We start from the raw sequence: 14,682 nt of genomic DNA, 5'->3' as shown, positions 1-14,682 counted from the left end.
TTGGTTTATAGAAGCAGGTACCCACGTGCCATCTCCTCATTGGTTATAGCCACGCGGGTGATTGAAAGACGAACTTTGTTGCCGGTTGTCGAGGTAATACAATGAAAGTTTAGATGCGATCACCATATAAGTTCAAGATGAAAAAGCCTGGAAGGGGGAGAGATGACTAGAAACGATTCGGTTGGCCGTTTTATGTGTGGTTTATTTGTCGGAGTAGCGGTCCTTGTGCATTTCAGGTAAAATAACAACTCAATGTTTATATCCCAGGACAAATTAGCTAATATGTTTCCACCTCCATGTTTGACGGTGGGGATGGTGTTCTTGGGGTCATAGGCAGCATTCCTCCTCCTCCAAACACGGTTGAGTTGATGCCAAAGAGCTCCATTTTGGTCTCATCTGACCACAACACTTTCACCCAGTTGTCCTGAGCTGACAAGGTAAAGATTTCTGGTTCTGCCCCTGAACAAAGCAGTTAAACCACTGTTCCTAGGCCGTCATTGAAAATAAGAATTTGTGCTTAACTGACTTGAGGGCAAAAGGGGGTGCAACTCAATATTAAGAATGAGTTAGGATAGACATTAGCTGTCCATACAGTAGATTCATTTGAGGAAGGCTGATTACCAAAGAGGAGCTATGGATGAATGAAGTGCATGAAATTACCCAAGGTGTAACTTCATTGTTCTCACAAACTCTCAGACTTCACTTCAACCATCACAGACACTGTGTAGTGGTCATCTACTATGGCAGGGTAATCACCTCAGGTAAGACATGGATGCTATAGCAAGGGCAATACAAAAACTGGTTATAGTGAACAAAAATATAAGCGCAACATGTAAAGTGTTGGTCCCATGTTTCGTGAGCTGAAATAAAAGAGCTCAGAAATTTTCCATAAGCACAAAAAGCTTATTTCTCTCCAATTGTGTGCACCAATTTGTTGTTTTCATCCCTGTTAGTGAGCATTTCGCATTTGCCAAGATAATCCATCCACCTGACAGGTGTGGCATATCAAGAAGCTGATTAAACACCATGACCATTGCACAGGTGTACCTTGTGCTGGGGGACAATAAAAGGTTACTCTAAAATGTGCAGTTTTATCACACAACGCCACAGATGTCTCAGGTTTTGAGGGAGTGTGCAATTGTCATGCTGACGGCAGGAATGTCACCCAGAGCTGTTGTCAGATAATGTAATGTTAATTTCTCTACCATAAGCCACCTCCAATGTTGTTTTATAGAATTTGGCAATATGTCCAATCGGCCTCACAACCGCAGACCATGTGTAACCACGCCAGCCCAGGACCTCCTCAACCGCAGACCATGTGTAACCAAGCCAGCCCAGGACCTCCTCAACCGCAGACCATGTGTAACCAAGCCAGCCCAGGACCTCCTCAACCGCAGACCATGTGTAACCACGCCAGCCCAGGACCTCCTCAACCGCAGACCATGTGTAACCATGCCAACCCAGGACCTCACAACCGCAGACCATGTGTAACCACGCCAGCCCAGCCCTCCTCAAGGACCTAACCTCAGCCCAGGACCGCAGACCGCAGACCATGTAACCATGCCAACCCAGGACCTCACAACCGCAGACCATGTGTAACCAAGCCAGCCCAGGACCTCCTCAACCGCAGACCATGTGTAACCACGCCAGCCCAGGACCTCCTCAACCGCAGACCATGTGTAACCAAGCCAGCCCAGGACCTCCTCAACCGCAGACCATGTGTAACCACGCCAGCCCAGGACCTCCTCAACCGCAGACCATGTGTAACCACGCCAGCCCAGGACCTCCTCAACCGCAGACCATGTGTAACCACGCCAACCCAGGACCTCCTCAACCGCAGACCATGTGTAACCACGCCAGCCCAGGACCTCCTCAACCGCAGACCATGTGTAACCACGCCAGCCCAGGACCTCCTCAACCGCAGACCATGTGTAACCACGCCAGCCCAGGACCTCCTCAACCGCAGACCATGTGTAACCACGCCAGCCCAGGACCTCCTCAACCGCAGACCATGTGTAACCACGCCAGCCCAGGACCTCCTCAACCGCAGACCATGTGTAACCACGCCAACCCAGGACCTCCTCATCCGCAGACCATGTGTAACCAAGCCAACCCAGGACCTCCTCAACCGCAGACCATGTGTAACCATGCCAACCCAGGACCTCCTCATCTGTCTTCTTCACCTGCAGGATCATCTGAGACCAGCCACCTGGACAGCTGATGAAACTGAGGAGTATTTCTGTCTGTAATAAAGCCCATTTGTGGGGGAAAACTAATTTTGATTGGCTGGGCCTGGCTCCGCAGTGGGTGGCCCCGGCTGCCAAGTCAGTGGGCCTATGCCCTCCCAGGCACGCCCATTGCTGCACCCCTGCCCAGTCATGTTTAATCCCTAGATTAGGGCCTAATTCAATTATTTTAATTGACCGGTTTCCTTATATGAACTGTAACTCAGTAAAATCGTTGAAATTGTTGCATTTATTTTTGTTGCATTTTGCAATGTATACTGTTTACAGTAACTTGAAGGTGTCATTTCTTTTTAAATGACAGTATGCAAAATTATTCTGATTTCAATTACTGTAAAAAAATATATATATTATTTCATACTGTGACCTCAGCCTTATCTACGATTTTGATTTAAAACCTCTTGGTCGCTAGCAACCTGAAAAGTCCTGCCACATATCCTGCTACAACACCAGGTCTGAGAGCATATGGAGATATGTGTAATGAACACGATGGGAGACAGAGAGCTGGTTTCAAGGGCAGAGCGCAGCAGGTGTTCATTTGTAAAGGACTGCAGGAGGAGGCAGGTAGCTGGCAGGGGGCAGGGGGCAGGCAGAAGGTAGCTGGCAGGGGGCAAGCAGAAGGTAGCTGACAGGGGGCAGGCAGAAGGTAGCTGACAGGGGGCAGGCAGAAGGTAGCTGGCAGGGGGCAGGCAGAAGGTAGCTGACAGGGGGCAGGCAGAAGGTAGCTGACAGGGGGCAGGCAGAAGGTAGCTGGCAGGGGGCAGGCAGAAGGTAGCTGACAGGGGAGGGGGCAGGCAGAAGGTAGCTGGCAGGGGGCAGGCAGAAGGTAGCTGATAGGGGCAGGCAGAAGGTAGCTGGCAGGGGGCAGGCAGAAGGTAGCTGACAAGGGGCAGGCAGAAGGTAGCTGGCAGGGGGCAGGCAGAAGGTAGCTGACAGGGGGCAGGCAGAAGGTAGCTGGCAGGGGGCAGGCAGAAGGTAGCTGGCAGGGGCAGGCAGAAGGTAGCTGAGAGGGGGCAGGCAGAAGGTAGCTGACAGGGGCAGGCAGAAGGTAGCTGACAGGGGGCAGGCAGAAGGTAGCTGACAGGGGGCAGGCAGAAGGTAGCTGGCAGGGGGCAGGCAGAAGGTAGCTGGCAGGGGGCAGGCAGAAGGTAGCTGGCAGGGGGCAGGCAGAAGGTAGCTGACAGGGGGCAGGCAGAAGGTAGCTGACAGGGGGCAGGCAGAAGGTAGCTGGCAGGGGGCAGGCAGAAGGTAGCTGACAGGGGGCAGGCAGAAGGTAGCTGGCAGGGGGCAGGCAGAAGGTAGCTGATAGGGGGCAGGCAGAAGGTAGCTGGCAGGGGCAGGCAGAAGGTAGCTGACAGGGGGCAGGCAGAAGGTAGCTGACAGGGGGCAGGCAGAAGGTAGCTGACAGGGGGCAGGCAGAAGGTAGCTGGCAGGGGGCAGGCAGAAGGTAGCTGACAAGGGGCAGGCAGAAGGTAGCTGGCAGGGGGCAGGCAGAAGGTAGCTGACAGGGGGCAGGCAGAAGGTAGCTGACAGGGGGCAGGCAGAAGGTAGCTGACAGGGGGCAGGCAGAAGGTAGTTGGCAGGGGGCAGGCAGACGGTAGCTGACAGGGGGCAGGCAGAAGGTAGCTGACAGGGGGCAGGCAGAAGGTAGCTGGCAGGGGGCAGGCAGAAGGTAGCTGACAGGGGGCAGGCAGAAGGTAGCTGACAGGGGGCAGGCAGAAGGTAGCTGAGAGGGGGCAGGCAGAAGGTAGCTGACAGGTAGCTGGGGGCAGGCAGAAGGTAGCTGGCAGGGGGCAGGCAGAAGGTAGCTGACAGGGGGCAGGCAGAAGGTAGCTGACAGGGGGCAGGCAGAAGGTAGCTGACAGGGGGCAGGCAGAAGGTAGTTGGCAGGGGGCAGGCAGAAGGTAGCTGACAGGGGCAGGCAGAAGGTAGCTGGCAGGGGGCAGGCAGAAGGTAGCTGACAGGGGGCAGGCAGAAGGTAGCTGGCAGGGGGCAGGCAGAAGGTAGCTGGCAGGGGGCAGGCAGAAGGTAGCTGGCATGGGGCAGGCAGAAGGTAGCTGGCAGGGGGCAGGCAGAAGGTAGCTGGCAGGGGGCAGGCAGAAGGTAGCTGGCAGGGGGCAGGCAGAAGGTAGCTGGCAGGGTGCAAGCAGAAGGTAGCTGGCAGGGGGCAGGCAGAAGATCATACACCAACAAGGGAAAAGTAGTGGCAGGGAAAAGGCTAGTAACGTCATCCGGGAGATCAGGCAATAGGTTGATAACAGGAAATCCGATAGGCCAAAGTACAGGCAGGTAATAGGCGTCGTTAGTGAGGCAGGCAAAAACTATCATACACGGGAGGATTAAATTACGACTAGAAAAACAACAAAACAAACAATACCTCACAATGATGGGGTGCAAAGAACAGAACTAAATAGTGTGTGATAATGACATACAGGTGTGTGAACAGGTGATCAGAATTCTGGTGATTGGGATCTGGAGAGTGAGCTGCATTCAGAGGATCTATGTGTTTGAGAGTGTGAGCTGGGAAGTGGGCTGGAAAGAGAGCCGCGTTCAGGGGATCTACGTGTTTGACAGTGTGAGTTGGAAGCAGACATTATAATATGGATTCAGACTTATTGACAGGAATACATTCCTGCATTTTGCTAAAAGCTGCCCAGAATCAAGTAAATAATTGTCCAATTATCACCACCAACATTACGTCAATGTTAAACTAGCAGTGCTCAAGGACACTTGACATAGAGTATACACAAATGCTTCAGGGATTTGGATTTGCAGCCTCTTGGTTGAGTGCATCAGTGTTTCTGCAGCGCCACCAGGTTTGCTTGGAACAGGTTTTAACACACTCTAAAAAAATAAGTGTATGGCTAGGATACAGTGTTTTACCCTGGGGTACAATATAAGGAATGGTCACAGGTGGGGGCAATGTACTGGTGGGCCTCATTAGCATACTTGAGGGCCATGGTCAAATATATGTGTAAGTGAAAGTGTTGTAGCAGTTTAAGTGTTTGATGGTTATGACGATGCAAGTTGAGCACCTCTTTTGATGCCGTCTGTTGTGTCAACATTGTTAGAGCATGTCTCATTAATAGGTTGCACTGTAAGAAGTGAATTCTCTGGTAAATTAAGGGCAACTTGTTGCTGTGAATTTGTATTTACTTAACTATAAGTTATTGTAAAATTCACACAACTTACAGGCAGCTGGCTGCCACTAGCAATACATGCTAGTAACGTACTATGGCTTCGCTGACTCTTCTGTTGACAAACATTACTTGTTAATTGGCAGCATACTGTAGCCACGGCAGCCTATCAGAATATTGGAGGCGTGGCTTTCAGCAAGCTTTTTTTGGTCTCCAACGAGAGGGAATGTCATCCCAGCAAATATGCTCTGTTGTATTCTGTTCATTAACGCTAATGCTGTGTTTACATGGTATGAGGTAGATGGTAGACGGTAAACCCCGATGTCATTGTTTTCAATGAGTGCAAAACGGTGAATGTCATCACCCCACAGTAGACGGAACGTGCTGACGGAGTTCAAATATTTAAACTATCTGCCGTAGTGTTGTTTTCTACTGGATGTTGAGTTGCACCGTTTGTTTACTGAAATCGCCATAGCAATGCATACCATAGTGCTGGGTTGTTGTTGGCGTCACCATCTTTCTTGCTTTCTTGTCCCACTATGCCGACTGGTATGATGGTTTTTGTGTCCCTCATCTAAACATACACTTGTACACTGTCAGTTCTCCAGCCTTGTTAAAGGCTGACATAAGCACATGTGATACCAAAGAGACATAATATTTCCTTTATAGCTAGTTGCGACAGTATATCCTTGTAATACTCACTTCCCTTCCACAACATCAGGTGAGTGAGTGTGACAGATGAGCTACAGTACGTTATTGTGACATTTACAATAACTGAGTTGCAGCTAGCTGACTGCAAGTTATTGAATATTAAGCTCCTGAAAAATACACAGTAACATCTTAAGAGTGCAGCTCTTGATTGTCACAAGTTCTTACACTGATTGCCAAAAGAGGTGCTCAACCTTCATTAACCACGTAAACTCATACAACATTTCCACTGACGGCTGGCACAAATACAACATATTTTACACCATGTCCCCAAATATCCTAATGAGCCCAACCCAGCACATTGCCACCACCTACATTTCAAAGTGCAGTAATGATTGTACCTGACTGTACATCGAAAATATTGTGTAGAGAAAGTTTACTAGATAACTACAGTATTTGCTGTGGTAACCAAACAGAAGTACTAGGTTATCAAACCATCCGTACCAGCTTGCCATTATGAAAATCAAATTCAATAATGTTTTCAATTAGACTTTTGCTTTCAAAAGCAGCACAAACATAGAACATGTAAGGATGAACTATAGCCATTGAATTCTACCGTACACATATACCATGCGTTATAAGGAAATAATTCATGCAAGTCAATCAGAAAGTCTTCAACAACGCCATGGCATAAAATAGATTGTCTGCACATGTACCCTAAAAGGCACTGACCAGTACCATGTGAATTCCTGTGTACCTCTGAAGGTACCTAATGTGTACCTTTGAACTTTTTGTAAAACCAGGGCACAACATTGTACTGTAACCATACTCTTATTTTTGAGTTTGTGGATATGGGAGAAAATAAGTATATGTTGGCACTGCTCAGATATGAATTAATGCACTCCAGACCAAAAGCTGTGTCGAGGCACAGATCTGGGGAAGGGTACAGAAAAATTGCTGCAACATTGAAAGTCCCCAAGAACATAGTGGCCTCTATCATTATTAAATGGAAGAAATGTGGAACCACCAAGACTCTTCCTAGAGCTGGCCACCTGGCCAAACTGAGCAATCAGGGGAGAAAGGCCTTGGTCAGGGAGGTGACCAAGAACCCAATGGTCACACTGACAGAGCTCCAGAGTTCCTCTGTGGAGATGTGAGAACCTTCCAGAAGGCTAACCATCTTTGGAGCACTCACCAATCAGGCCTTTATGGTAGAGTGGCCAGAAGGAAGCCACTCCTCAATAAAAGGCACACGGCAGCCCGCTTGGAGTTTGCCAATATGCACCTAAAGGACTCTAACCATGAGAAACAAGATTCTCTGGTCTAATGAAACCAAGAGTGAACTCTTTGACCTGAATGCCAAGCGTCACGTCTGGAGGAAACCTGGCACCGCTCATCACCTGGCCAATACCATCCCTACTAGAGGTCGACCGATTATTGGAGGACCAAAAAAAGCCACTACCGATTAATTGGCCGATTTTATTTAAAAATATATAAAAATATAAAAATATAAAATATATATATATATATATATATATATTCATTTGTAATAATGACAATTACAACAATAGTGAATGAACACTTATTTTAACTTAATATAATACATCAATAAAATCAATTTAACCTCAAAAAAATAATGAAACATGTTCAATTTGGTTTAAATAATTCAAAAACAAAGTGTTGGAGAAGAAAGTAAAAGTGCAATATGTGCCACGTAAGAAAGCTAACGTTTCAGTTCCTTGCTCAGAACATGAGAACATATGAAAGCTGGTGGATCCTTTTAACATGAGTCTTCAATATTCCCAGGTAAGAAGTTTAAGGTTGTAATTACTATAGGAATTATAGGACTATTTCTCTCTATACGATTTGTATTTCATATATCTTTTGACTATTGGATGTTCTTATAGGCACTTTAGTATTGCCAGTGTAACAGTATAGCTTCCGTCCCTCTCCTCGCTCCTACCTGGGCTCGAACCAGGAACACAACGATAACAGCCACCCTCGAAGCAGCGTTACCCATGCAGAGCAAGGGGAATAACTACTCCAAGTCTCAGAGCGAGTGACATTTGAAACGCTATTAGCGCGCACCCCGCTAACTAGCTAGCCATTTCACATCAGTTATACCAGCCTAATCTCTGGAGTTGATAGGCTTGAAGTCATAAACAGCGCAATGCTTGAAGCATTAAAGTGCTGTTTGAATGAATGCTTACGAGCCTGCTGGTGCATACCATCGCTCAGTCAGACTGCTCTATCAAATCATAGACTTAATTATAACATAAAAACACAGAAATATGAGCCTTAGGTCATTAATATGGCCGAATCCGGAAACTATCATCTTGAAAACAAAACATTTATTCTTTCAGTGAAATACGGAACCGTTCCGTATTTTATCTAACCGGTGGCATCCATAAATCTAAATCTTCCTGTTACATTGCACAACCTTCAATGTTCATATTCTCTCATTATTGATTTTAATATACTTATTTCAGCAATTTTAGGTTTTCCTGTGTAGTTGTCTAATGTCGGTGGGCCATATTATTCTGTTTCCATGTTACTCCTGAATAGCTATGATGAATAGAATCGTTTTTCTTGAGTTTATCTTTCACAAAGCTGAGTTTCACTTTGAAGTCCAAAGTGTAAGAATCCAGCTGAAATAATGTATTAACAAAGGCAAGGTGGTGTAGCAGAAAGATCGGAACGCTGTGAACCAAGAGGTTGTGAGTTCAAACTCCAGGTGAGGACACGTTGAATAAAACATACTAAACATAGGCATGTGTAGTGTTCCAGAGCCACATACTTTCACGTGAGCATCTGCCTCTGATTCCAAAGGGCGCATGTTCAAATCCACTGACAGAAAGTTGTTTTCTCGATTTTTGTTTTAAGCTTATGCCAAACCTTAACCATTCTGAGTTAATGCCTTAACCTTAAAACGCGTTTACAACAACTTCGAAATTGGACTAAATAGAAACATGGATGAATGTCTAATTCTGACGTGAGACTGTGAGAGCTAGTTGGAAATGTCATGTGAAGTGTTTCAAAAATACATTTTCACATGCAATTTTCCACATGTAAAATCTTCTGTTTATTCCATAAGGGACCTAACTGTAAGTGTATATTTCATCTGTTTATTCCATAAGGGACCTAACTGTAAGTGTATATTTCATCTGTTTATTCCATAAGGGACCTAACTGTAAGTGTATATTTCATCTGTTTATTCCATAAGGGACCTAACTGTAAGTGTATATTTCATCTGTTTATTCCATAAGGGACCTAACTGTAAGTGTATATTTCATCTGTTTATTCCATAAGGGACCTAACTGTAAGTGTATATTTCATCTGTTTATTCCATAAGGGACCTAACTGTAAGTGTATATTTCATCTGTTTATTCCATAAGGGACCTAACTGTAAGTGTATATTTCATCTGTTTATTCCATAAGGGACCTAACTGTAAGTGTATATTTCATCTGTTTATTCCATAAGGGACCTAACTGTAAGTGTATATTTTGTATTTGGGCAATTCCACAGTAATAGAGTGAGCGATGAAGTGATGCTGAGACTTTGATTTTATCTAAAATGCATGTCAAACAAAAACCAATTATTGCAAAGTTAAACAAACCACACAACTCTATGCACACGGTCTACTTTTAACAATTTTCACTGAAATCTTTACAAAAACACATTTACTTGAAGAACAGTGCAGATGCAAAGTTTGGTAACAGAATTTCGGCACACACAGCACAAACTGTCGTTCAATTGCCAAACTTTGCACCTACACTGTTCTTCAAGAAAATGTGTTTGAGACATTTTGGGGGATGATAATTAAGTTGAGTGTTCAAGGTTTCCAATACTTCCAATCCCAATCAAGGATAAATTGTTTCTAGATAGAGAATCTCACTCTTGACCAAATCACCTCAGCTAATCAAAAAGGATGTGGAGTCATAAGAAAGGCTAGTGACATCCCAAAAGCACAAAAAAAAAACTAGGGATGCAAAATATATCGGCGAGCATATCGGAATCGGCCGATATTAGCTAGAAGTGGCAACATCGGCCTGATGTCTAGTTTAACGCTGATGTGCAAAACCGATGTCAAAGCTGACGTGCATACATATTTAACCTCTAGCGAATCCCCATCCCGCATGAGGGAGCGTAATCATCGACTGGCACTAATTAGCATAACGCAACGGACATAAATATTCCTAGAAAATATTCCTATTCGTGAAAATCACAAGTGAAATATATTGACACACTGCTTCGCCTTTTGTTAATCACCCTGTCATCTCAGATTTTCAAAATATGCTTTACAGCCAAAGCTAGACAAGCATTAGTGTAAGTTTATCGATAGCCTAGCATAGCATTTTGTCCAGCTAGCAGCAGATAACTTGGTCACGGAAATCAGAAAAGCAATCAAATTAAATCGTTTACCTTTGATGAGCTTCGGATGTTTTCACTCACGAGACTCCCAGTTAGCTAGCCAATGTTCCTTTTTTCCAAAAAGATTATTTTTGAAGGCGAAATAGCTCAGTTTGTTCTTCACGTTTGGCTGAGAAATCGCCCGGAAATTGCAGTCACGAAAACGCCGAAAAATATTCCAAATTAATATCGACAGAAACATGGCAAACGTTGTTTATAATCAAGCCTCAAGGTGTTTTTCAAATATCTATTCGATAATATATCCACCGGGACAATTGGTTTTTCAGTAGGACCGATTGGAATAATGGCTACCTCTGTATTTTACGCGAGAATCACACTGGGAGCATCAGGTGACCACTTGCGCAATGTAGCCGCTTACGGGTATTCTTCAACATAAATGCGTAAAACTACGTCACAATGCTGTAGACACCTTGGGGAATATGGAGAAAAAGTCATCTGGTTGATAGCCCATTCACTGCTCAATAGGGACGCATTGGAACGCAGCGCTTTCAAAACATGAGGCACTTCCGGATTGGATTTTTCTCAGGCTTTCGCTTGCAATATCAGTTCTGTTATACTCACAGACAATATTGTTACAGTTTTGGAAACTTTAGAGTGTTTTCTATCCTAAGCTGTCAATTATATGCATATTCTAGCATCTGGTCCTGACAAAATATCCTGTTTACTACGGGAATGTTATTTTTCCAAAAATGAAAATACTGCCCCCTAGTCACAAAAGGATAACATAAGTAGATAATGTAATGACGCCATGAAAAATACAGTGCTACACAGAACAAAAGCCGAAAAATACTAATACTTCCATCAACTAAACAAGTTCAAGTTGAGCAGTCATTTGAAAGAGTAAGAAAATTTCAGCGAGACAACTCAAAAGCGAAATCCAATAACGCCAAGATAATGGAATTCATTACGCTACTTGCTATGGACGTCACGACTGACATTTGGACCAGCGATGTCAGCCCCATGAGCATGCGGAGTCTGACAGCACAGTGGGTCGACGAGGATTTCGTACTGAGGAAAGCCGTATTGCTCAAGAATGTGCTGGGTCTCATACCGCTGCTGCCATTTCAAATGGCACTTGAGGACATGTTTGAAACATGAACACACTCCTAGCGCCATTCAAACAACTGACTTGAGAAATAAGCTCATCAACTGCGTCTGCAGCAGACGTGATACCCTCTGTCATGGCATTGAAACGCCTGCTCAACAAAACTGCGATTCGGTGGTATTCTCTCTGAGCCTCTTTATTGTGTCTTTATTGTGTCCCCACCATGCTCGATGCTAGGTACAAGGACCGCCACTTCGATGCAGACAAGAAACAGGGTTTAGGTGAAATGTTACAGACACAGCTGGACAAGATGGAAATGGACACAGTGACAGTGCGCAACGAGGAAGAGAGGCCACGGACAGACAGAGCTGAAACCTCACTACTGAATGTAAGATGAAATCCTGGTTGAGAATGAAAGGACTGAAAAAAATGAACAATGAAACAGCACAGCAAGTAAGTTAAAGAAATAGGTTTTAAATATGGGGACGTAACTAAATTCCAACAAAATAACTTTTTGGTCAGTGTGTGTGTGTGTGTGTGTGTGACCTTTATTTAACTAGGCAAGTCAGTAAAGATGACTGCCTACCCCGGCCAATTGTGCGCCGCCCCATGGGACAACCAATCACGGCCGGATGTGATACTGCCTGGATTCGAACCAGGGACTGTAGTGATGCCTCTTGCACTGAGATGCAGTGCCTTAGACGTGTGTGTGTGTGTGTGTGTGTGTGTGTGTGTGTGTGGACATGTTTTACTATTATTGTGGGGACCAGAAGTCACCACAAGAATAGTAAACAAACAAAAATGTGACTTACTGGGGACATTTTGTTAGTCCCCACGAGGTCAAATGTTGTTTCTAGGGGGTTAAGGTTAGAATTAGAATTACGTTAAGGGTTAGGAGCTAGGTTTAGGGATAAGGTTTCTGGGTTAAGGTTAGGGTAAGAGTGCGGTTTAGGTTTAGGGTTAAGGTTAGGGTAAGAGTACGAGTTAAGTTTAGGGTTAAGGTTAGGGTAAGAGTACGAGTTAGGTTTAGGGGTTAGGAAAAAAATTGTATTTTGAATGGGACTGAATTGTGTGTCCTTACAAGGTTAGCTGTACAAGACTGTGTGTGTGTGTGTGTGTGTGTGCGTGCGTATCGTATTTTGGGGGGCAAGGAAAATATTGGGTATCTCCCAAAAACTAAATAGAAACTAGCAAATCAGGTCTGAAAACTAACAAAAACTTAACTGAATTCAAAATAAAAATCGAACAACGAAGAGAAATAAAAAATAGTATAAAACTATAATAACCTTACTATAAATTACACTTTACTTGTCTCAGGGAGAATAAGAACCATACATACTTTTGCAAAGGCAAATTAACAATATACATACACTCATTGTTTGTAAATGTGTTTTGTATCTGGCTTTACTCTTTTAGATCATATAGCGTTCCATTTGAATAAAAAAAGACTCATTGGCGACAGACGTCTTGCCAACGTTACTTCCTCTGTCCTGCTCTGTGGTCTTCCAAGAGCATGTGAATTTCTACACCACTCCACAGTCCCAGTCAAATGATACAGCACTACAAAAACCGCATGTCTATATGTAAATATGAACATAATAAACCATTATGTCCTTATGTTTGTTTAGCCAATTCCAAGGAGGTCAAACTTTTTGTTAAGACCGGTTGCACCATCATTGTTGCGCAAGGCAACTTGGTCTCCAAATTTTACAAAACTGTTAATAAACTACTCGTAGCCTATGTGACAAAAGACCAACAAACAAAACTAAGCTTTGCAATGAGGGAAGGATGGAACTGGGTTGCAGCCAGAACCGGGTTTACAGGATTACCTGGTAGATCAATTGTGCATGCAACATGACTGTTGGGAGAGGTCAAAGCCACGACTGCTGGCTGAATGCTAGTTCGCAACAAGATAAACGCTGAATTTATCACCCAATTAATTAATGTAGCCTACGATTCGATTTAACAACCAATTGAGCCGAAACGATTGTTTCACTTTTGTGTGGACAATCTCTGCTTCACATAAGCCTACTTACTATTATAGGCTGGTGCTGGTCAGCGCACTCTCTACAGTTTATGGAAAAATGCCAACAAGCTAAATAAACTCAGCTGATTCCTCTCACAGACCTGTCAGAACAGGCAAGTGTAACCTCTGTTTGGTCAAGGATAATTGGTTAACTTGCACTTTTCATACTACATATCCATTTATGTTGCATTACTTATATTTCTATTTGCATTTTACAATCGAATAGTTTTACATTAGGCTATGCATTTTTCCGTGAGGCTCATTTCTTACTCACGTTATTGCTGTGGGAGAAACGTGTCCACTCCTTGTCCGTTGGGCTCCTAAATGCATTTGTATGCATTTGTCCAGGAAGCAGAGTTCTAAGTGAAAACAGAATTTCACGCAAGAGGATACCGGTTCATGAGATAGTCCTTGGTTACATACAGCCAAAGGAAGCGTAAATGAACAAAGACTGCCACCTTAGAATTTCTTCATTGTATGTAGTCCAACGAGCAAGCACGGCTTTCCCACTCACTCAAAATTTCTCCCAACTCCTTTGCTTTGGGGTTCGCGGAGAGTGATTATTATTTCCTCTCCACCTACCAAAGAGGTGCGCACGCTGGTAGTGACTGTAAATGTTAATCAATGTATGAAGAGCAGAGCAGTGCGCCAAATAATTACAATATTTAAATGTGGTATTTACAGTGCGCATAAGAGCTTTCCGATTCTGATGTTTTCTATAGAGTGGTCTCCAACTAACAGAGAGAGTAGAGAGCTTCTTATTAACCTCCAGGCTGTCGTTTCTGCATTTGCCTTGACTTGCACTGATACATGAGGAGCCGTCCGTATTCATCCCAAGTAGCAGCTAGTGTTAGATTTCACCAATGCTGACTTGTGACATCACAGATCTGATTAATGCCCCATCCATTTATGTAATTGGTGATCAATGTTAGAGCCTAAATGTAACAAAAAAATGCTATTTAAACGCTATGCTCTTACAAAGGCGATAAGCCAACCTTTAATACTAGTATATATTGAAGTGAAGTGGAAGTTGTGATATTACATTGTGACAAGGTTACATTACATTATTATACTTTTTAATACCACACTTTTTCTAAGCTAATAATTGGGTGGCCAGAACATAGGCTTGCTAATTTAATAGCTCCCTCACG

At 44.2% G+C, this 14,682-nt stretch overlaps 1 protein-coding gene across 1 annotated transcript in view; it reads right to left on the bottom strand.

Annotated features, from left to right (window-relative positions):
- The window catches only part of LOC115145412 (collagen alpha-1(XXIV) chain-like), a 213,867-nt gene extending 199,544 nt beyond the window's left edge, over positions 1-14,323 (bottom strand). The window contains exon 1 of the mRNA XM_065002804.1: positions 13,806-14,323. Coding sequence (XP_064858876.1) covers positions 13,806-13,861 — 56 coding nt within the window. The 5' untranslated portion in view covers positions 13,862-14,323. The remainder of the gene's footprint in view (positions 1-13,805) is intronic.
- Positions 14,324-14,682: the final 359 nt, after the last annotated feature.

Source organism: Oncorhynchus nerka, linkage group LG17 (genome assembly GCF_034236695.1).
Source record: "Oncorhynchus nerka isolate Pitt River linkage group LG17, Oner_Uvic_2.0, whole genome shotgun sequence".
Classification (NCBI taxonomy): Eukaryota; Metazoa; Chordata; class Actinopteri; order Salmoniformes; family Salmonidae; genus Oncorhynchus; species Oncorhynchus nerka.
The sequence above is the reverse complement of the archived record's forward strand: the minus strand, read 5'-3'. Positions and strand labels throughout refer to the sequence as shown.